The 25,297-nt window shown below is 39.3% G+C and overlaps 1 protein-coding gene across 9 annotated transcripts in view; it reads right to left on the reverse strand.

Moving 5' to 3' along the window:
• Window positions 1–25,297, reverse strand: part of LOC140895597 (sodium channel protein type 2 subunit alpha) — a 119,918-nt gene that overhangs the window by 19,576 nt on the left and 75,045 nt on the right. For all 9 annotated transcript variants that reach the window (XM_078847952.1, XM_073305675.2, XM_073305676.2 and 6 more), the window contains 4 exons: window positions 7,859–7,979; window positions 6,683–6,837; window positions 4,842–5,015; window positions 1,180–1,302 (listed from right to left, as the gene is read on the reverse strand). In XM_078847952.1, coding sequence (XP_078704078.1) covers window positions 1,180–1,302; window positions 4,842–5,015; window positions 6,683–6,837; window positions 7,859–7,979 — 573 coding nt within the window. The remainder of the gene's footprint in view (window positions 1–1,179; window positions 1,303–4,841; window positions 5,016–6,682; window positions 6,838–7,858; window positions 7,980–25,297) is intronic.

Below are 25,297 nucleotides of genomic sequence, written 5' to 3' on the forward strand. Positions count from 1 at the left end.
TCACTACAACTGAGATAATTGCTGTTATATTTAGGCAGATTGGCAAGCTATGGAAATCTGAATAATTTCCTAAACAGGAAAGAATTGGAAAGCTATGTGGGAAGAGAGGCAAGGTGGTGGAGTCAGATAGGCTCATCAAAATTGCCTTGATCCTTAGGAGAAAAATACACAATAAAACTCAAAGTTGAAAGGCAGCAGCTAAGAGAACTCTGCTCCCATCTCTGTCTTCCATTTTCACCCCATCCTTCTCTCTACCATTTATTGAGAGAGCCTTCCCCTCACTTCCTATCTCATGTGGGGGTGCCTCTCAGAAATACAGAAATGTGTGTTTTCCCCCCATTCCAGCTGGCAGGGAGTCTCATGCTCCAGCTGCTGCCAGCCTCTTCACCATGATCTTGCTATGTGTCCCATGCCAGTTCTGACACATGAGGCAGGGGATGGAGGCTGGCAGCAGTAGATGGAATAAGCATCCCAGGAAGACTGAAAAGGGAACTGGAGTTTCTCAGTTCTAAGGCCAGTTTCTCCCCACTCAGGTCCCTAAATCCAATGGGAATTATAACAGCTCCAGGGCTGGAATAACTCACCTCTGTTGTCATGAGTAGATTGGGTACACTCTAAGGCTGACCTGCAAGAAGTAAACTACATGCGTGTAAACCCTGTGCCTTTCCATCACACACTTTTCATGTACTCTGTCATAGGAGTTCTGTGCAGTAAGCCCCAGTATCATTATTTAAAACCTGATTGCCATACATAGTAGAAAGAGAGCAACCACAGGCTATGCAGTTCTGCAAGCTAACTAGACACAATTTTTTTAGACTTTTTTTTTTCTTAGCAGGAGAGAAATATAGAAACTATGCTTCTTTCACTCATCATCAGAAAATGTGATAGGCATTAACAATGCAGCCATTGCATCCTGATAATTCCTTAATGTTTTACACAAAAACTCTGTAATTAGCTAGGTGGTAAATAACCTAAAAAATATGTGTGATTGCTTGTAAATGCTAATGATTGCAATTGGATATAAATTTTAGTTATGTAATAAAGCATCCTACTGTAGTTACTGGTATGCCATAGAAAAGAGGATAGTGCAATATTTCTACATGGATTTGTCATTCCTCATTTTGCAAGTATGGTTTCTGTTTATGCATGGATTAATTCAGGTTCTTTCATTTGTCTCACCCTCATCCCTTCAAATCGTGACAAGGCTCTTAGAGGTCTCAAAGCTCTTAGTGTCCTAAGCGATTTAATGGCACCAAGTTCGGAATAGCCCAAGGCATTGGCAATTAGACTAACCAACGACACCTACAGAAAAACAGAAAAACAATAATTATTCATTTCCTGAACCTGCTGATATTAGGATATAATATGCATTATGTGGGTTTCTTAAGACTGGTTGGACCTCTTTCTATAGTTTTCCTTTTTTAACCATAGGAAATATTTTAAAAAATTATTGAGGAAGGGAAAATACTTATAGGACACCTGTTTATGGAACCTTTGTTGACATAAAAAAGTCCTTACATTTTCATGTATTTTGTTGGAGGGGCAAGGAACCATAATGGACCTAAAAAGGGCCTGTTTAAAAAAAAAAAGAGTATACATTAGTCTGTATAGCTTGCCAATTTGCCTTATCTTTATCTCTTCTTATCTGGTTAGAGTTCAATATCTGGACATAGCTCACTGTTCTCAAAGGATATAGTTTTCAAAAGCACCTATGTATCTTAGGGGCCTTAGTTCTACTGACTTTCAATAGGTTTTAGTCACTTTCAAAAATTTTACCCAAGGTCTTTAATAAGGATACTTTGTACCTTTTTCTGAGGTTTTTAAGTACTTTACAGTTGTGGCTAAGTATTATTTATTATCCTCATTTTACAAAGGCACAGAGAGGTTATGTAACTTGCCCAGGGTCAAGCAGTGGCCAGTTAATAGAACAGATAGGATTAGGATCTAGTTCTCCTAACTTCTGGTTCACTGCTCTAACCAGCACATCATGAGGCTTCCCTACAGCCTTGATCATTTGGTCAGACTCAAAGGGCACGGCTGCAGTCTTAGCTCCATGCCATACATGGAGCAACACGTGATATCAGCCATATAATATAACAGTTCCTGTAAGGCACCATATCTTCCTTAGAATCCAGGAACTAGTGGATAGAACACCAGGAAAACACTTTGGCAAAAAGTGGGCAGACACCCCAGTAACTGGTGCAGATTCCACAACACTCTTCTTTATGCTTCCGCTTACCAACAAGTTTGGTAGGTTTCAGTGGCAGCAGTTCACCTGTGAAAGGCTGATGATTGCTGTGATAACTCAGCATGGACATCTTCCCATGGCCTGTTGTCAGGAAGACTTCATAAACCTTAGATATTAATAATACAGTCGCTGTTCCACACCCAGACATAAAAACATAGTGACTAATATCTCTGAAATTAGTGTTGATGGAGCTGCCACATTCCTACTTTCTTGACTATCTTCTTCCAAAAGGGAGATTTGAGAAGGATGATTAACATCATCACTAAGGTCCGAAAATGACTTATTGAGCAAAAGCCTAACCACCACCCATTTAACGGCACATTGTTGTACATTATAATATAAGAGTTATGAAAGTAAAACAAGCAGGATTTGGACTATAGTGATTGCCATTTAAAAGTCATTGTTTACCAATAGATAAGCAATTGAGGTTCCAAGCTTATTTCCTGTTCTAAATAAAGGAAAGTACAGTGCTATCTCAGGTACGTGTGAGACAGCTATCGGCGAATTTCAGCTTTTTATTGACCACCACTGTATATTTACAAAGACACACGGGCAATGAAATCATATTTGTACTATATCAGAGAATATTGCTCAATGTCAATTACTCCACCACGGGAGAGGATTAACTTTCATGTCTGAAATGAAGCTAATCTAAGCAGTTTTAAGTGGAAATTTGCCACAGTTGTGTTTCTTTTGATTAAAGTATAACTATAGCATTCCACCACCAGAAGTATAGAATACATGTATACCTGAATATATGCGTATTTCATTCCAGTACTTGAAAGAATCCTGAAGACCTTCACTTAATCCCACAAGATTTATAACACAAATCACTTTTCAGATGTAAGTATTCACTGATATGACAATAAGGAATGCCCCTTATGTGCTAAAATAGTTTTATTTTATATATAAACAAAAATGACTTGAACCACAACTATGGGAGTTAAAAGAGCATGCATCTAGAAATGACAATCTGAGATCAGATAGTAATAAAACATCCGATGAAGTGAGCTGTAGCTCACAAAAGCTCATGTTCAAATAAATTGGTTAGTCTCTAAGGTGCCACAAGTACTCCTTTTCTTTTTGCGAAAACAACAGGAGTACTTGTGGCACCTTAGAGACTAACAAATTTATTAAAGCATAAGCTTTCGTGGGCTACAGCCCACTTCATTGGATACATCGAATGGAACATATAGTAAGAAGATATATATATATATATATATATATAACATATGGATAAGTTGGAAGTTGCCATACAAACTGTGAGAGGCTAATTAGTTAAGATGAGCTATTGTCAGCAGGAGAAAAAAACTTTTGTAGTGATAATCAAGATGGCCCATTTAGATAGTTGACAAGAAGGTGTGAGGATACTTAACTTAGGGAAATAGAATCTAAGTTAAGTATCCTCATTGGACGTAGGAGCCAGAGGGGGGACATGCAGATCCATGGCATGCGCAGAGCAGGGCAAGCCCCCAATCCCGCTCCCTAGCTGGAGCAGGACAAGCCCCGGACCCTGCATCCTGGTGAGAGCTTGAGGGCTGAATTAAAACGTCTGAAGGGCCAGATGTGGCCCCTGGGCCGAAGTTTGCCCACCGCTGTTCTAGAGCATACTAACAGAAACATTACAATGAAGGGACCAGAATTTGGACTGCCTCGTGAAGCAATACAATAATTTAGTGGCAACAACCTTCAACACCTTTGCCTCCAAGATACCCATTTTCATTTGAACACACACATCACTTTGGCTCACTAAAGGACTGAGTCAGATAACATTGGAAGGCAGGAGACCAAAATATTCTGGGAGCACTGATCCCTTAAGACAATGATCATAAGAACAGCCATACCGTGTCAGACTAAAGGTCCATTTAGCCCAGTATCCTGTCTTTCAACAGTGGCCAATGTCAGGTGCTCCAGAGGAAATGAACAGAACTGGTAATGATCAACTGATCCATCCTCTGCAGGGACTTTGTACAGATATATGCCATGGCTGGGAAGGAAGCCAAGAAAAGCTTCTCTTCTCTTCCATCATAAACCCTCCCAAGTCATAGCTAACTTATTTCTTACAAATTGTCAAACAGCTAATAAACTCCAGCTACACTAACTAATTTCATATGTTAATGCCACTGCCTTTTTCACTACTTCACTGCAAACACTAACAGAGTAGAGGATAATCTCTTGGGAATAAAGCTTTGACAGCATTTGGACCAAACATAGTATCTTAGATGCAAAGTTTGGATGGCTGTAGAAAAGTTCCATGATGATATAATGTATTATTTGAGAAACAATATGTGATCATATAATAAGACTGTGTCATAATGTATATGCACAAATTGCGGAGTTTTGCTTGGGACCTTAACTTTGGTATGTCCTGGCTTTTGTTTAGTATGCAACGTTCTGTTAGTTATAGTTTTCTCTTTTGAGTATAAATGCACCTTTAGTAACACCATCAGATAACCACAGGCTGTTAGTAAAATTTCCATTAATTTTTGCTCAAAGTACTGTGTTCATTAGAAATCTACTTCACAATAGTGAGCTTTGTAACTTTGTTGATAGGAAAATCAGTCAGAAAAGACTTGAAGAATAAAGAACTTACATCAACAATCAAGAAGTCCAGCCAGCACCAGGCATTAGTGAAATACATTTGAAAACCATAGGCAACCCATTTCAGAAGCATTTCCAGAATAAAGATGTATGTGAAAACCTTGTCAGCATATTCCAGCATGGTCTTGATAGTCTTGCGCTGCTCTATATATATGTCTTCAAAAGCCTGTGAACACAACGTTTGCAAGTATTCATAACTAAGTATTCATTCCTGGTTCAGAAAGATCAATTAGATAAATGAAGAAAGCGGAGGGATTAAAGTCTGTGCACCATTTTCATTTTCTTCTTTGTGCACTATTTTCAACTCTTAAATTACTTAGTTCCCATTTCACTACATCTGCTTCAACAGAATCCAACTTTGAGAGAGGCAGTCTTGTTTTATGCTTTCTCCAATAGAATATGGAGCATATGTTTTCTTAAGCAAAAGGAAAAGTCTAGTCTCTATTATTTTGAGAAACAAGAAATATAGGGACTCTACATGTAATTCTGTGTACTGTTTGTGTGACTCTCAGTTGTCTGTGATTTTTTTTTCACAATTGAGGTTTGGTTTTACAAAATCAAAGTAAATAATTCCAGGCCAAATCCTGAGGTCCTTACTCAGATTTTTACTCAACCTTTAAATAAACCCTCACAGAAATTAGTGATAAATTTGCCTATAAGAATTATTGCCTATAGAGACTTCAGGATTTGTGATCCTATTTTATTATTGAATCAAGAAATAAATACAAAGAATGATTTTCTGCCAATATTTTAATACAGGGGTTAACTCAAAAAATCCTCCTTTTCCAGATACGTACATTCTCCCAGAGAGGAGTAGTGAGGAAGATTTTATTTACTTCCCCATTTAAATAAAACGCTTTTCCTATCAGCATAACCAAGAAAAAAGACAGTGTTTACTGGCAAGAAAATATATATTTAAGTGTATTTATGGAAATGTCGGTAATTTGTTTTTGGAAAGTATACTATGCCCATTGATAGTGTAGCAAATGTAGAGCATGTGTAATTTGAAATGGGATAGTGGGTGAAGAGTGACAATCTTTTTGGAAACAATTGCCATTTAGTGAAATCTTATACATTCCAAAGATGACAAAAAATTTAGAAAATAATAATAATAGTAAGACAACAATGACCCAGGGTGGAGCATGACAGTGATGATTTAAGCAGAATGCAGAGAGTTCCAGAGCTTCACCAGCTAGTTCAAATGGCCCCAAATCCTAAAGTAAAATAATTTGAAGCCATAAATGTGTATATGTTTTAATATGATTCTGATGTGCACTCATACATTGGCCCAGGTCCTTTCGGAAATAGAGATGGGCTCACAATTCAAAATTTTGGTCAAAATCCAAACAGTAACAAAGGTCAGTAGAATTCAGGTCCAAAACTCTGCACTATAAATAACCACTATAAATTCTGGGTAACTCCACTGGCTATAATAAAGTTACTCCAGATTTACACCAGTCTAATTAAAAGCAGAGTTTAGCCCAGTGTTTTGGTTTTGGTCAATCTCTAATCAAAACATATGTGAATCTTAGTAAGCCTTCCAACTTTGGTCCACATTTCAAAACTGTAATGAAACATGAAATGCAGGAACTTTTAGAGTGTTTTTGAGTTTCAGCGTGAACATTTTGCACAGCTGTGATTAAAATACATCTATCAAGGCTTCTTTATCTTGCACATTATAAAGTGAGTGTTTGCTACTGCTGATTCCCAAATATTTCTTAAACTGATTAGAGTTTTATACTGATCAAAACCTATCCTGTATGCAAACATACTTTTAATAAATCACCCTTCTAAAAGCTTATTTTTCAGAATATGTCATCAGTATTTACTCACCAGAGCGCCACTGCTCAGAAGAATCATGAAGACAATGAATGTCTCAAACCAGTTGTGTTCAACTATGCTGTAGCAGGTTTTCCTAAGATTCCACCAGATTTTGCCTTTGCCATCTTCTATACTTACTTGACAACATGTGAACTTCTGCACACAACCTTTAAACATATTAAATAACTAGAAATTGGAATAAAATAGCAATTTATTTTGAAGTAGTTAATCACTCTGGCATCCAAATTATTATTAATTTTATTAGTTTGGTAGCCACTCTCTTTATGAGATACTTTTAAAATCTGACACTGGAATCCCCTACTTGCCGTTATAAGGTTCTGAATATCTGAATAGTGATAATAAATAGATTTAAACTACATCTAGGAGTGAAACCATGGGGAGAAAATGACAGTGATTTGCATTTACAACTAAGTATGAAATTGACTTTAAAAATATCTGTCAATATTACACACAATCTATGAACTACAATAAAACTTCAGAGTTACGAACACCTCGTGAATGGAGGTTGTTCGTCACTCTGAAATGTTCATAACTCTGAACAGAACATTACAGTTGTTCTTTCAAAAGTTTACAGCTGAACATTGGCTTATTACAGCTTTGAAACTTTACTATGCAGAAGAAAACTGCTGGTTTCCCTTTTATTTTTTTCAGTAGTTTACTTTTAACATAGCACTGTACTGTATTTGCTTTTTTTTGTCTCTGCTGCTGCCTGATTGCGTACTTCCAGTTCCAAATGAGGTCTATGGGTTGTCTGGTCAGTTCGTAACTTTTGTGTTCATAACTCTAAGGTTCTACTGTATATCCAAAACACAGTAGTGTTTGTGGCTATTGGTCAGTTCTGTTTGTCTCAGAAAAACAGAGTTGCTCCAAATTCTAAGGGCCTTCTCTAATGACTACAAAACACAGTTATAGGATTGGAAAAATTAATACTGCAATTATCTTAATATTGAGATATGTTAGTGATTGAGCAGGGAGGAGAGTTAGCCACCTTCCAGAGAATTCCTATTTTGACATTTGATTATCACTGACAAGGGAGTAGCTTCTCTTGGCTAGTGAAACCAAGAAGGCCCATGGCGTTTCAAGTGCCAACTGTTGTAGAAGCAAATTGTGTTGAATCAAGCCCCAGTTTGCTAACACGATCTTTAGGCAATATTGTGTTTTGGTTACCTTTTGTAAAACAGGCTATTGGTTCAAGAGCTTCTTCAGGTTCAATCTCAGCTTGTTCGCCCTCTCCAGGAGGGGCAATATCAACTGTGCTGCCTTCGGATGAGCTGGATGCATTTAGCTTCTGAAAATAAAATCCCACAGGAAACATTTTTTCCTAAGTATATATTATTTATAGAAGATATTGAAATATGCCAGTGCTCCATAACTTTTAAATAAGATTATCAGTAACTACATATTGATAATATGCATTACCATAAGTAAAATCGTAGTATTCAAATCTATGTTGTGTGGGTTTGATTTCTAGAATATCTTCTTATAGGAAATTCTAAAAAATAATTTGTCCGCTAACCTGATCCATGTATAAGAATTCTGAAATTAAGGTTCAATAATATTAAAATTAGGCAATTTGCATATGCCATACTGCTAGTTATTTCACTCCCTATTATATTGGATTAAACTGGGAATGTCACTTAATCTTTCCAGCACAATGACCAAACCAACAGAAATCAGCAAACATATCTTCATGTCCACTACAAATGGTATTTTCTCTAAAATATACAGTGTATGGATTGAAATGTTGAAAATTAGATCTTTTTTCCAGTAGCAATCTTTATGACAGTACACATGACCTGTTGTTTAAGTATCTTACTGTAATGTCAGTTGAGAGGAGCAGCAAGTTAACTTTAGGACAAGCCACTATTTTGCATTATCTTCCACTATGCATGTGTTACCTTTATATATAATCAAATCATGCAGTCCTTTCTCAGGCAAAATTCCTACTGACTTCAGTGGAAGTTTTGCTGAGGACTGAAGATTGCATGATTCAGGGACTGATCCAAAGGCTCCTGAACTCAGTGGAAGCCTCTCCGCTGATTTTAGTGGACTTGGGATAAGGCCACTGATCTATTGGCAGTTTAAGGCTATCTATTATTCTGGCACCTATATTTGCTTTTAAATTTGCAAGTAAAACTATTTTTAAATGCATTTATTTTTTAGCACAACTAAAGTGAAAACAAGCACTCATCAAAGAGTTTGTAACATGTTTTTAGCTGTTAATATTGTTGATTTGTGTCTTGAATTACTTCAATCAGAAATACATTCTTATTCAGTTTTAAATAGGTAATGTATCCAAGTCTCCAGCCTTAAAGAAAGCACCGTAGTGAAATACATCATTATAGACCATGCAGCAGTAGACGTAATATGCTACAAGACTGTAATTTAGATTATAGTATTGGCAAGAAACTGTTAATGTTATTGCCATATAATTTATAATCTCATGAATGGCTACATACTCTACAGTTAATTTTATGGATTTATATAGGAATTGATGTACATACATCGAGTACATTACATACATGAGACATTAATACTGATAATTGGATGCTGATTTAAAGTATTATTTAAAGATTGATCCTATGTTGTATTAGAATACAGAATAATGTAGAGTCATTATTTATATTGAAAATTTGAGTTTGATTCCTGATCATGAAATAATAATCCTATTCTAGGCCAAAATACTTTGAGGCTGATGTACCATATCCTTAGATGTTGCGTAAATCTGTGTAGCTCCATTGACTTCCAATCAAGGGGAGCATGACCTCCGTTAAGCTACACAAATTTACACGACCCTGGGGATCTAGCCTGACACCTTTATCAGCCCAGGATATGGTTACTACTGAATCAACAGGCACCACTCTCAGGTAGTTGTTACCTTGCTGAAATATCTAATGAACAAATATTTAATTGAATAAAATGATAAACAAAATGACTGATTAAATGTAGACATGAGATTCAGGAGTAGTCATGTCTGTGAACATATAGACATCAGATTCTGAGGATATCAATCAGAATGCTCAGATTTGCACTCTGTATGGAAAACTAGAGTATGGTTGAAAGGCAGTGACTGTACCTGAGCTCTGACTGGCTGTGACATTCTGTTTCAGTATAAACCTTGATAAGATGCTACTTTATGATTGCTTATGGCTTTTTTGGAATTTTGTGTAGCTTTTGTAAAGGAGACGAACAGTTCTGAAAACTACATTTTCTACTGATCTTTAGTTAAGGCCTTATTATTAAGTATAAGGCCTTGATATTACATCCTTGCCTTCCATTAACTCAGGAGACAGCTTGCAGGGTCAGGCGTTAAATTATTTGGAAAAAAAGAACATGATCCAAACATAATTGAAATTGATGTGACTCTTTCCATTGGCTGCACTGGGCTTTGGAGCAGGCCTAAAGAAATAGGGTTACTGTAGATAAGTAATCCATATCTAAATAATAAGTATGATATCCTGTACATGTTATAATTTCTTCTTCGAGCGGCTCTTCATATTTCCACTTATGGGTATTGCACTGCCTGGTGGTGCCTGATGTTAGAACCTTCTCCAAGCAGTGCCTGTTAGAACACTTGCACGGCCCCTTTGCCTCTGCCCTGAGCATCTCCAGATGTTGTAAAAGGGGGGCAATGCCTTCTATCAGCTCACTTCCTTTCAACCAGTGTGTCAAATGGAAGTGAACCACTCCAGACCATTTGGATCTGGGTTGTTTTTTTCTCCAGTTCTTAGTGTCTTGGTAATTGTTTAGTATAGTTATAGTTAGTTAGTTAATGTCAGTTAGTAGCTTGGTGAAACTGAAGAAAAAGCAGAAGCTAAATGAATTCTTTATGTCGGTCTTAACTGCAGAGGATGTGTAGGAGATTCCCATTCTTCTTCGATGACAAATCTGAGGAACTGTCCCAGACTGAGATGTCAATATTGGAGGTTTTGGAACAAATTAATAAATTAAACAGTACTAAGTCTCCAGGACCAGACAGTATTCACCCAAGAGTTCAGAAGGAGCTCAAATGTGAAAATACAGAACTACTATCTGTGCTATGTAACCTATCACTTAAGTGAGCCTCTGTACCAAATGACCAGAGGATAGCTATAATGCTGAATTTTTTAAACAAAAGGCTCCAGAGGCAATCCTGGCAATACCAGGCAAACTGATTGAAACTATAGTAAAGAACAGAATTATCAGACACATAGATACACACCATGTGTTGGTGAAGAGTCAACATGGCTTGTTGTTTCCTAATAAAAGGAAATCATTCCTCACCAATCTGTTAGAATTCTTTGAAGGTATCAGCAAGCATGTGGACAAGGTTGATCCAGTGGAGATAGTGTACTTAGACTTTAGAAAGCCCTTGACAAGGTACCACACCAAAAGCTCCTAAGCAAAGTAAGCAGTCATGGGGTGAGAGGGTAGATCCTCTCATGGATCAGTAACTGGTTAACAGATAGGAATCAAAGGATAGGAATAAATTATCAGTTTTCATAATGGAGAGAGGTAAATAGTGGGGACTCTACTATTTAATACAACGATCTGTACTGGAACATGTGCTGTTCAATATATTCACAGAGTTCTGGAAAAGGGGATAAACAGTGAGGTGGCAAAATTTGCAAATGATACAAAATTACTCAAGATAGTTAAATCCAAAGCTCGCTGCAAAGAGTTATAAAGGGACCTCACAAAAGTGGGTGACTGGGCAACAAAAAAGATGAAATTTGGTGTCAATAAATGCAAAGTAATGCACTTTGGAAAAAATAATCCCAACTATATACTCAATGATGAGGTCTAATTTAGCTGTCTCCACTCAGGAAAGAGATCTTGGATAGTTCTCCAAAAACATCTTCTCAACGTGCAGTGGTAGTCAAAAAACTAACAATATTAGGAACCATTGGGAAAGTGATAGATTACAAAACAGAAAATATCGTAATGCCACTATATAAACTGATGATGCACTAAGACCTTGGATACTGTGTGCAGTTCTGATTGCGCCATCTCAAAAAACATATATTGGTTTTGGAAAAGGTACAAAACAGGGCAACAAAAATGATGAGGGATATGGAACAGTTTCCATATGAGGAGAGATTAAGACTGGGACTGTTCAGTTTAGAAAAGAGACAATTAAGGGGGATATGATAGATGTCTATAAAATCAAAAAAGGTGTGGAGAAAGTGAATAAGGATGTATTAATTATTACTTCACATAACACAAGAACCAGGGATCACCCAATTCAATTAATAGCAGGTTTAAAACAAACATAAAGATGTATTTCTTCAAACAATGAACAGTCAACCCTTTGAAATCTTTGCCAGGGGATGTTGTGAAGCTCAAAAGTATAACTGGTTTTAAAAAAGAATTAGATAAGTTCAATGATGGCAGATCCATTAATGACTATTAGTCAAGATGGCCAGGGATGCAACCCCAGGCTCTGCGTGTACCTTTGACTTCCAGTATCTGGGACTAGACAACAGAGGATGGATCTGGTCTGGCCATTGTTGGAAGACAGGATACTGGGCTAGATGGACCATTGATTGGTCTGACCCAATATGACCATCCTTATGTTTTTAAGAAGCTGGGGTTCAAGAGATGTGCATTCTGCCTGGCTGTTTTTCTGGCATCAGATGACCACATTAGATGACTGAAATGCTTGGGAGAGGGCCAGTTTCCTTCTGGATGTTTCATCTGCTGGACTTTCATGGCCAGAACTTGCAAGGACAGGCAGAAAAGATGCAGGTGCTTCTCCTTAAGGAGACTCTTGAGGTTAAACCCTCCAGTGCTGGGCACTCATCAGATCCAAAGTCTAAGAAGCCTGTCTCGGTTGCTGTGTCTTACTCCTGAAAGATGAAAGACTTTCAAGGCAGTAGAAAATCAGAACCTTTGTCAGGTCTGGCTCCAGATCCCATTGCTCAAGCAGCCAGGTCTTCAAAGGCACAGATGATGATGAAGAGCAGACTGCCTGCTACAGAACCAAGAGCCACATTGTCAGCTCCAGCTGTGTTGGTTCCGAAGAAGAAGTCAAGGAAGAAGACAGCCACTGTTAGCAGTGCCAGATCCCTCATTTCAGATTTGTCAGATCTATCTGATTCTGACAGGGCCGCTACAGTTATGGCTCCAAAACCCAGGCCACTTCTGGCTTCAGCTTTAAGTACCAAGCGGGTGGATCTATGAATTTCACCAGATTCCTTGCCATCCAGGTCTTCAGCTCCAACTTCGACCTCTGTCCAGTTCCAGCTCCATCTTCAGGTCCATAGAAGACATTTACATTTGGCTTCTGAGGGCTTCTTGGATCTGAATGAGAGGAAGAGACAGGCTTTGTCAGTTCTGAGTTCAGTGTTGATTCTCCTGAAAAAAGGAGAAGAGCAGAGGAGAATATTAGTCTTTCTCCTGGTCTGTCTACACCACGGATTGGCAACCTTTGGCATGCGGCCTGTCAGGGAAATCCGGGATGGTTTGTTTACCTGCAGCATCCATAGGTTCGGCCGACTGCAGCCCCCATTGGCCTGGAATGGTGAACCATGGCCAGTGGGAGCTGCGATCGGCCGAACCTGAGGCCACGCAGGTAAACAAACCGTCCTGGCCCACCAGCGGATTTCCTGATGGGCCACATGGCAAAGGTTGCCGATCCCTGGTCTTCACCTTCTCCTAAGACTCCTACAGTGTCCCCACAAAGGGTTTTCTCTCCATTTATTTCTCTTCACTCTCTGGGTCCATTACTATCTCCAGTACAATCCATCACTGATCCAAGGCCAGATCAGTGTTTAGAGGATGACAGAGGAAGAATAAAGAGATTGTTTCTTCCTGCTTCTTCTGTTTGATCCTCCTCCTGCAGGTATGGTCTCACATCACAGTTGTGCGGGAGACTAACAGTCCTGGAGTCCATGGCCTTATTGAGTGCTGCCATCAGAATTTTTCAATTGTCCTCCTTATGGATGGAAAGGTGATATGGGAAAAGATGGCACTGTTTGTGCAGGATTTGCCAGATGACAAAAGGAATTAGCAAATGTGATCCTAACGTTGGTCACAATGTGGCAAAGCATGCTTTTGGAGTTTCTTTAGACACCTTGAACTCTTCTGCCAGAGCACTGGCACATGAAGTTACCTGGAGAAGACAAGCTTGGCTTTGTTGCTCTTCTCTGGCTGAGGATATGAGAATTGAGGTGGGGATGGTCTTTTAAGTGAAAAGGCAAATGAGTTTCTGGAAAAGCTGAAGGAGACAAGATTGAAAGCTGCTATTTGGACTTTGATTTCTTTTACTAGGAGAAGACCTGTGACTACTCATTTCGGTTATCAGAAACACAGTCTTCCTTGACTTATTTCCCATTGAATCAAAGACATCAGTAACAACACCAACAGGCTACATCTTTCCAGAGCCAACACAAGAAGAGGTCTTTCAAATCAAAGCCTAAATCTAAACAATCTGCTTTCTCCCTGTTGTCTCTGGTGAACAACCAAGCCTCAGATTTGCTAATAGGATCGAGAATCCAGAACCAATCAGTGGGGATCCTTCCCTTCCTCTGTTTGGAGACAGGCTAGCATATTTTCTTATCAGATGGAGGGTTGTTTCATAATACACTGGACAAATCGGTGCTAGAAATTATAGAAAAGGACTAGGTCATTCAATTTGAGAAACTGCCCCCGTTCAATTCCTTATACCCTACCCTTTTCACAGAACCTTCTCATGAGGCTATTTTACTTTCAGAAGTGCAGAAATTCCTTCTGATAGGAGCTGTTGAGGAGGTATCTAAAACCTGAGAGGTTGAGTTTTATTCAAGAGACTTTTTGGTATAGAAAAAGTTCAGTTTCATCTGAATTTAGATTTAAGGAATCTGAACAAATACATAACTAAAATTTCCATATGTATGTTAACTCTGGCCTCCATAATCCCTTCATTTTCAGCTCTAGACCGGTTTGTGATGCTTGAGTGAAAGAACGCATATTTTCATATTTCTGTCCAATACAGTCATCAAAAGTACCTTCTTTTAAGGTGTTGGGAGGCCATTTCCAATACATCATGCTCCCATTTGGCCTGTTAACCACACCAATAGTGTTTACAAAGTGCCTTTCTATAGTAGTGGCTTATATGAAAAAGCAGCGTATTGTTGTTTGCCCATAATTGAGTGATTGGCTGTTGAAGGCTGCTGTTTGCAAGGATCTATCAAGCCACACTGCTGTACAACCACCCTTTTTTCAGACTTGGAGATGCTTCTGAATGTCAAAAAGATGAATTTCTGCCCAACTCAGAGAACTATATTCATAGACTTCATATTGGACTTGTTGGTAGGAAAAATCTTTTTATCAGAGGACAGTTTTTTAAAAATAGTGCAGTCTGTTTTAAACTCTGAAATATGTCTAACACAGAAAGTAATTTTCTTCCTAGGTCTCATGGCAGCTAAGACTTATATGACGCTGTTTGCATATCTCAGAATGAGGCCAATGCAGCACTGGACGTCTCAAGTTTACAGGCCAAATCTGGACAATCTTCAATTGTTAGTTAATAACCTTTGAGACATTCTGGACTCACCTGTCTCTCCTTGGGATTTTATTTGGTTTTTATTTACATTTGTGAAGTCAGCATTTGAACCCTTGGCTGAGTGTGTATTAAAATGGCATTCACTGTTGCCATAACGTCAGCCAGAAGGGTGAGGGAACTAAAGGCCATGGAGCTGATCCACCGTACATCTTTTCATAAAAGAGGTTCTTAGACCTGATCCTAAGGTTATGCCAAAAGTCGTTTCTGAATTTCACATTAATCACACAATTAATTTGCTGGTATTTGTCCCAAGGCCACCTAGTAATAAAGGGGAATCAGTTTGAAATATTTTAGATAGAAGAACTCTTGCATATTATTTAAATAGAACTAAATTTTTTTGAAATTTCTTCCTGTCACTGGAATTGTGAGCTGTTGCTTCATTAAATGATTTAAGCTGTACATGGTGAGAATAATAATATGATATATTTAAACTAGGTAGAATAGAACTCATTTATGGCCTCATCCTTCACCACTGAAATCAGTAAGATCTTAGTCACTGACATCAAGGGTCATAGAATAAAGGCTGACAACTATCAATCATTAATACTTCCAATCATTGTCAATGAAAAGTAAAGTCAGTTCTTTAACTGTTCTTGCCCAACACAGGACTCTGTTGCCACTATTCCAGACATCACAATTGTTACATTTGTTAAACAGCAAATGAGAGAAGAGTAGTTTATTTTCATTAATATAAGAAAGAGTGCAATTCCTTAGCCTGCTCTTCATTTATGTTTCAGGCAATCACAAGTGTCGAAAATCAAGTGAAGTAAATTACAAACCCCCCTAAAATTAAGAAAGAATGGTTGTCGTTTAGAAAAGGTTTTAATGCTGATTTTTCTAATAGTAATACCAATAAAAATATCAAGAAAGTTCAAGATATTGTATGGATTACAAAATAATTCTTTGTTAAATTGTCCTTTCATTTTATGCATAGGATTATCAGCCTCTAGAATTTCCCATTCCCTGTAGATACTGCTCAGTACCTGCAGAGAGGTCTCTTATTCTATACAGGGATACAGTTGAAACTATTTGTTTATGATGCAGCATTCTCAAGGCCTGAATCAGCAAAACAACATGCTTAAATTAGGGCAGAACCTCCTCTCCCGACGCCTAGAGTATCAAGGAAAAACTACTTCTATGGGCTTAGTGCTGTTCTGAAAAAAAATATAATTATACACATTATTGTATAGAATGTGACAAATAGGCATAAATAGTAATGCATTAGTAACAACCAGAATATTTGAGTAACTACATTCATTAGAGTGTATAGTGAGCCTACGTACTCTTCTTTTGAAAGTAGTGCATTTTCTAATTTCAACAGTTTAAATCATCAAAACAAACCTTGACCAACAGTATGTTGTTGGCCCATTTCCATCAGAATGTATTCACTTAAGACCCGTTCTTGCCCCCATTTAATTTTGCTCTAGATTTCAATGGGAGCAGGAGCCGGCTGCTAAAATTTTAAGCTTTACAAAGTGCTTCATGATTCAAAGTGACAATAATATAAATAAAGGGACTCAGCCATTACAAATTGCCTTTAATAATCCAGCTATTCATTTCAAACTTTGAGTTTTGACTGTTACAAATTGCTGTCTGATTTGGTTGACAAAATATAATATAAATAAAGGAATTCCCTATTCAAAATTGCCTGGAACCAAACCATTAATCTCAAATATCATTAAGTTTGCATGTATACTATGAAAATAACTCTGCTAATTGCATCTCTTAGAGCTTTATTCTGGTCTTTTGGATTAGCTCAAGCATATCTTGATTTATATCATTATGATATTTGCCCTGAAACTGAAACAGTGTGTATGCTACACAGTACTGTGAATTTCTATCAGTACATAAGGTCCAGTAAGGTAGATTTTAGTTATTGCCCAGTTAAGGTCATTTAAAAATATAGATGTCAAATGTCTACACCATACATAATTTTAACATTGAAGGCTCAGTTATGTCTCCTATGAGGCAAAATCTTCTTATGAGCAGGTGCATGACCTGAATGGTGGCGTTTTTCTTTTGAAAGACATATTGTGCCACAATGCCTCCTGGGTATGTGGGGAGGAGAGCGCAGAGTTAATCTTGCTAAACCTTTAACAAGATGGGTCAAATGCTCCCCCCCAGCACAGCCATCTTGTTACATTGGAGGATGGAAGGCATCCTTGTGACTTCTCTTTTCTGTAGTCCACTCAAAATTTTGGTACTAACCCTGCAGTTGGATTCTTATCTGTGCAGATTCCCTTTGAAGCCAGTGGGGCTCCATGTGGGCACAACATTTTGTTCCTATGGGTCTAGTTGCAGGATTGGATCCTTAGTCCTTACAAGCTGCAATCATGTCAAATTCTACTCAGAGCTACACTGATGTAAATCCACAGCAATCCTGTTAAAGTCATTAGAGTTGTTCAAGATTTACACTGGCATTAGAGCAGAAACAGGTGCATCACTTTTATAAATGTTATAAACTTTTATAAAACTTTTATCAATTTTTGCGTCATATTTGCTATTATCAATCAGTGAGAGTTCTGTCAGTTATGCTGCAATGGAGAGCATATTTGCCTTTTATTTAAAAAAAACAGTGGATAAATGTAACAGTGCAACTTTTTAAAAAGAAATGTTCATTGCTTAAGTTACTCTGATTTCTACGGAGTAATGTGAGTCCCAGATTTGAAACACAGACTCAGGTATCATAACATGTGCATTCCAAAATAATTGTATTTGACAGAAGAATTTTATTATGCAAATGATTTTTAGTTTCTTTGGTTTTTGGAAGAGAATGTTTGTAAAGGCTTATTTCTGGCACTTCTGTTCTCTCTTCTCTTCTTCTGTGAAGTGCTTTTTGTTTTTCTATTTGTTTCTGCTGAATATTACTTTTGGCATAAATTATATGTCCTGTTCATATGCAGTTTATGAAAATTCAAGATATGTGGGTGCCCAAATGAATACAGAATATCACTCTTAGTACCTAGCAAGTTTGCATTAAGCATTTCAAAATATAAATAAATGTAAATATTTTTGTGAATAAGTCGATTTCGAAATGTTCCAATTATTTTCATTAAGGAATGTGACAATAAGCATTACATAAATCACCTAGAACTTTGTTTATTAAAACAATATATTTATAAGGGCTGAATCAAAAAGGGTTGTTTTTATATTTTTAAAAACTGTGCATGCTCCCTTTTTTCTTTGTTCTTTTTAAAGTTAAACATTCCTTTAATGTTTTGATCCATATTACCAAAACCTGTAAAACATGCAGTTACTGTTAAAGTACTTTATAAAAAATATCTAGAAGAGTCATTAGCAGAGTCAAACGTATGTTGGGGTTGCCAGTCTTGCCTGACCATGCTGTGATGTGAGTCACATGACTCAGCAGAGAGCAGCTGTGCACTTTTCTACTATCTTGCAATGGATGGGGAAGGAACATAGCTGAGTAGCATGCAGGCCAGTCAATATCCATTAGAAAAGTGACTATATATGTATAACTTGCTTAGGTAACCTGTGTAAAAGTGGTGATACGTTGCTCTACCTGGTTAAAAAGCACCAGAGCTGCATTCTTGATTGCTCCAGCTTGGTTTTACCCCTGTGAGAAGTAAGAATGGTAGGCAGTGAAGTTCAAGATTACAGTACCTCTACTTTTCTTCTCTTTGGAAACTCTCATGTAAACATGGCTTCAAAACAGTCAAAATATATTTACTAAATATTTTATCAGTTGGCAAAAAGGAGCATACATATTGGCTGACAACAGAGTTCAACAAACATTCCTAGGGATCTACTCTAAGTTTATATCTAGTATCATCAGATGAATATAAAATATAGGAGCTGCAGCTAATAACTGTTCTGCAAAATTGTGGCTCACAATCAAGAAACAAAAATGAGCTAACTACATAACAATATGGCTAGCACAGATTTTGAAAGTATATGATAGCTTTAAAGATAAATCTTAACAAACATTATTTTAACTCTTGGCAGAATATTCTTCAAATTTTTATGCTTAAATTGTTTACTCTTCATTTAATTGACCATATTTTATCGTTCTAAACTGAATGCATACAATAAGCAAAATACTTTGAGGTTTTCTGTTGTATAGTTCCTGCTTCCATTCTTTTAACAATGATAGAATTTACATGTAGAAATACCTCACAAAACGGTGAATTCTCCTTGAATTTCTATCCAAATTAGATACTGTGAGGTACTGTATTATGTAAAAAAATATTTTAACATTATTATTTTATGTATATTTCTAAAGTTTCTTGATCCATTTGAGAAGGAATGGGCCAGCTGGATGGTTGGACCTGGCCCATCAGTGGCATTTGAGACAGTGGGCTGACACATTACAGATCCACCTATCAAGCACTCTGAAGAAGCTGATACTTTGGATGGTGTAGTGCAGAGGTGGGCAAACTACGGCCCACGGGCCACAACCAGTCCGCGGGACCCTGCTGCCCAGCCCCTGAGCTCCTGGCCCGGGAGGCTAGCCCCCAGCACCTCCCCTGCTGTTCCCCGTCCCCCACAGCCTCAGCTCACTGCGCTGCCCGGCAGGAGCTCACAGCCCCTCACCCAGAGCATTGTGGCCTGACCTGGTGCTCTGTGATGCATGGTGCCGTGGCTGGCTCCAGCCGGGCAGCACGGCTGCCTGTCCTGGTGCTCTGGGCGGCGCGGCTGTAGCACTGCCAGCCACCGGTGCTCCAGGCAGCGGGGTAGGGAGCAGGGAGGGTTGGATAGAGGGCAGGGGAGTTCGGGGTGGTGGTCAGGGGCAGGGGTGTGAATTGGGGTCAGGGTGATCAGAGGGTGGGGAACAGGGCGGTTGAATTGGGGCAGCGGTTCCGGGGGGCAGTCAGGAAGGAAAGGGGGGTTGGATGGGACGGCGGGGGGCAGTCAGGGGCAGGGGTTCCAGGGGCAGTCAGGGGACAGGGAGAAGGAGTGGTTAGATGGGGCAGAGGTCCCAAGGGGATAGTCAGGAATGAGAGGAGGGGTTGGATGGGGCCGTGAGGGACAGTCAGGGGTGGGGGGTCCTGGGGCAGTCAGGGGATGGGGCAGGAGGCCTGGGGGATGGGGGGCTTGGATGGGGCAGGAGTCCTGGGGGGGGCATCAGGGGGCAAGATGCAGGGGGGGGGTCGGATGGGGCAGGGGGCCTGGGCCATGCCTGACTTTGGGATGGCACAGCCTTCCCTAACTGGCCCTCCATACAATTTCAGAAACCCGGTGTGGCCCTCAGGCCAAAAAGTTTGCCCGCCCCTGGTGTAGTGCCATTTGGGAAGGAACTGGCCCTTTGAATTGGCCAGGTGGCAGGGAAGGGGAATTCAGGCTACTGGTTTGCAAAGCTGTGAACATACTGATCAGGTCATTACGGGTGATGATATACGATGATATACTGAAACTTCATGGTCACTCACAGCTGTAGGAAGGGGCAACACCTTCTCTCTTTCTACTATTTACTGATCTTGGGTGAAATCCTAGCCCCATCAAAGTCAATGAGAGGCCAGGATTTCAGTCCTTGTTCTGAGGATTAGGGGGCATAGATGTTAAAGAATCATTTTAATGTTGCTAACCTGAACTATTTATTGCTGATTTCAGATATTAACTTGAGACTTATTCCTCCAATTTTATGATGATTCATATATATATATATGCAGTGAATTCTGCTAAATAGTATTCCATATATTAACAACTTCTGGTTAATAGCAACATTTTGGTGGGAACCATTCCTGTCCCATTGACCTTAGTGTTAATGGGATTTGGATATTGGCAACAGCATGATGCTTATTAAGAAAGGCCCCAGGTGCAGGTTTGCAAGGCTGCAGCCAGGACAGGAAAAGCTGGGATGTGCTTTCCCTGGCTGCAGCCCCACAAACCTGCCTGCAGCAGGTGCTCAGCACATTCCAGTGTTTTCCTTCTGGGGCTGCAGCCCCGCAAACCTGTCTCTGCACAGGGACCTCACAAGAGGTAAAGGGCTGTGGGAAGGACAGTAGCAGGGAAGGACTGTGCCACCTGGAAGCGGGAGCCGCACTGTCTCTCTCTCTCTCTGCACTCTCCAGGCTTTGCCCTGATGAGGCGCTGCACCCAAGGAAGGAAGCCCATGGAACATGCTGATCCCTAATCCCCAGAGAGCACAGGGAGAGGTACTGTGCAGCTCCGTGAGCCCCCAGTACCTCCACTTCCTGTAGAAAGCCCTGGCGTCTGGGCTGCTGCTCCCCTTCCCGCTGCTGCCCTGTGCACAGGCTGGTTTACAGGGCTGAAGCCAGGGGAAGACATGTCCCAGTACTTCCTTCCCTGGCTGCACCCTTGCAAACTTGACTTCCACTTATTGGCAACTGCCAGATAATGGCAACTTTTTGCTGGCAATTGAGGGTTGCTAATAAGAAGAATCTTCAAAATAAGCATCACTTGTGGTCAGGAATCTTGGAATTCTGATTGATTCAGGCCTTTTCTTCAGATCGTCATGAATCTGCAGTTGCAAAGTCAGCTTTCCACTAACTGAAAAAATATCTAGAATTCAGTTCTTCTTCTTTGATGCACCAATATTAACTCTGACTTCTGATCTCCCAGATTGTTTACTGTAATGGTCTTCTTGCTGGCATTTTAATCCACTCAATATTTGTTAACTGGTACAGAATACAATAGCTAGGATTCTGATGTGTGTGAAGGTTAACCCACTCCATACATTGTATTGATCAGACATATTTTATATTAGGATTAAAGTCTATAAGCTAAATTGAACCTCTTCTAAAAGACACCAGTTACCGTTTAAAATTAGATACTTTTTCTGGCCCATCAGCAAACGTCATCTGAATTTCTCTGCATTTTCAGTGCTGAAATGGATTACTTCCATTGTTCTATCTGTTTGCTGTTGTGCACCTACTTTTCTGCAAGTATAAGCCTGGTCAATTAAAAAAAAATCCTGCCTTCTTCCACTTTAAGTATAAACTGAAGGTATATTCATTTTCACTCAGTTCAGCTCAATTATTAACTCTACACCATGGATTAACTTTTAATTTCCTTGAGCTAAATCGTATTCCCCACATTAAGCCCAAATAAATAGTCTTGGTGTTATCTCAAGGTGCTGCCCAGGAGCTGGCTGAAAAGGCATACCACATATCAGCATTGCACCAGAACCACTAAGCAACTTCTACTGCATATTCAAGGCTGTTGTAATCTTCCTGGATCCTGCATCCTGTGGCATGGTTGGGAGAAAAAGATTTGGGTGGTAGATTCATGTAATAACATATTACACCCTGCTCCCCAAAACCACCTTTGTCCTGGGCAGGTGAAGCTATGCTCCCAAAAATGGCTCCCTGCATCCAGCCCCATACTCCACAAAGTGGCACTCCAGTAGTTCCACCTATGTTCAGGGTCTTCTATGTTCAAATAGGGATTCGGGGGAGCGCATTCCCCAGTGTTACTAGAAAGTGATTTGTGATGTCTTAAGGCACTGTAAAAATTTTGCTGCTTTCATTGTTGTAAATGAAAATTTCAAACCAGGCAGTTTTTTTTTTAAATTAAGACCTGAAATTCACAAGCAAAAATGTGTGTGCAGCTGCCCAGTGTGCATGTATAAATATATATAGGGGTATTTTAGGGTCCACATGGGAAAGGTCTGACGGGTGCTCTAAGTAGATGCTACCAGGGAGTCTGTCAGAGATACAGATGGGTAGTGACAAAAGAACTGCTATATTTCCAAGTACATGTAAAAGAGAAACATATAGCTGTCTAAATGTTTCAGAGTAAATAATGATCATATTCATTTAAAAGTACAAATATATCTCCAATATGTCAGCTTTCAAGACTTTTCTTGGGAAGACGTGAAGAGCCTGTGGGAGACAGTCATGTACCAGCCAAGCTAGTATCATCTCCTCCTATGCACAATGTTTAACTTAACCTATGAAGAGTTAACCACACAAAAGGCCTCTTTTGAAGGTACCAACTGATAAAGAGCTAGCAGACTTCTAAAAAGAGATGTGGTATGACTTGGAGGAACTTAGATACTGTTTTGAAGTCAAATAGGACATGTCTCTGGAACGTCTATGAGTGCAATATCATGACAGAAGTGAAACAGTTGTAAAATACAGGAACAATACAGAATAGACAACTTCATTTTTCCAAAGTCCATTGCTGATCATACTGAACATTTAGACTACATGTAGCATAGCCCTGAGTACTCTGATACACCATCAATAAACTGTGTTATGAAGAGACAGTTGCTTCTCCAAAGTTAAGATTTTAATTTAGTTTCCATTCTAATACCTCTTCCCCTAATATCCTAAAAATGTAATTTCCATTTAATATGTGGCAAATGTAGGGCAGGGAAACTTTTTTAAACCAAATTTGAGATGATTTGGATAAGTTGCTTTTGGAATATGGGACTCAGAAATAATAGGTATTTTTTTAAAGAATGTCAAATGATTTTGCCACATTTGCTCTAAAACACAAATTGTCCTAGAAATTTCTAATGAGATTTATTTGAATGATTTTGGTGAGATCTCTAGAGCACATAACCATTTTAAGACAGGAAGAGGCACATTTGGGAAGTTATTTATTCACTGTCAAATTAGTCACACCTTTCTGTCTTTCTCTTTCTTCTTAAAGTAAGTCTCTAGCCCATTTCCTGTGGAGACAGCCTTCAAAAAAGAAAACGGATTGCTAGAGGGTTTTTGCACTCTGATTTATCAGAGTGTAAAAATAGGAAAATTGAAGTCCATTCTCTCAACTACCAGCAGCTGTAATTTCCAACTCAATTAATTGCTCCTGGCATCTGCCTCAGCTCCCTCCACCCCACTTCTCTCATGTCTTGTCAATGGAGACAGACAGTCAAATAAATGTTTCTAGTGCTCTCCCCTTAAGTATGGCTATGCCACCAAAAAAAATTAATACTTTAGTACCTGAGCCAACATAGCTTCCCACAACTCCTTCCTGGTAAAATGAAGTCCTGTTGAAGGGGGTGTCTTTTGAGGGCATTCTGATGTGCTAAGTGTACTCTAAGAACCCTGTGCAATGTTTGGGGGAAGGGAAATGCTGTCTCATCCCTTATCCCTGGTTCTAAGGTACCAGACCTTCTCCCAACAAAGAGTTATGTTTTAACGGAATCCCTTGAGAGAGAAAGTGGAGCAGATGATATTGTATATCTAATTTTTAAACACTGGGACAGGAGGTATGTGTAATCTTCAGCCTCCTGTATACAGAAGATAGGGAGTAGCAGAATCATCAATATGCATGGGTTAGGCTGGTGGCAACAGAATTTTCACAACTTGTTCATCAAGCCTCAGAATTGTTTCTCACATACTACCAGCAAAGGGCAGATGACAGCATTTCTACACATACAAAAGAGGTACAGATAGGGCCATCTTCTCCCACAGTGAGACCCAGAGCTAATGCAGTAGGGAGGAATGGAAAGTAATGGGGCTTGAGATAAAAATAAACATGGAATACCTAACTACCATGGTCCCATTCCTTAACTATCCAACATCCATTGATACACACTGTAAATGTGCATGTTGGAATGTTAGGTAGCTAACCACTGCCAGTAATAGTCCACGAGCAGAGACCAGCACAAGCAGCTGGACTCCAATTTCTTTTGCTACTAGTGATTACTACAGCCCTATGGAAATCAAATTTCCAGGGCCATCCTGACCCCAATGAAGAGTGCTTGCAGATCTCTTAAGCTCCACGTACTTGTGCTGATGAATTTTGCGGCCTTCACCAGCAAGATTCCATCCAGCCAAAGTCATCTGACCACTTCTCTCTTAGGTTCCTTGTATTGACTCTTGCTTGCAGTGCCAGGTTTTCCTCCCTGAAGACTTAATGATTCATCTAAAGCCTGCATCATGAACCTGGTTCATGCTGATATACTAAGGTCTTGGGGACTATAGAATAGCTGGCGGAAGAAAGCGCTTGGATAGAGAGATGGAAAGAAGGTATGGAGCCTGAAGAAGTAAACAGAGCCTGGAGAGTATGGAGTAGCCGATGTGTAGAAGTCAATTGTGAAGTCAAAATCCATACAGAACTTCTAGTCAGCTTTACTCTATCCCATTCCCTGACTCCAAGTGCCCTACAGAACTTATGAGCCTCCCTAGTTCCTAATGCATGTAATA

The sequence above is a fragment of the Lepidochelys kempii genome, chromosome 11 (assembly GCF_965140285.1).
Source record: "Lepidochelys kempii isolate rLepKem1 chromosome 11, rLepKem1.hap1, whole genome shotgun sequence".
Lineage (NCBI taxonomy): Eukaryota > Metazoa > Chordata > Testudines > Cheloniidae > Lepidochelys > Lepidochelys kempii.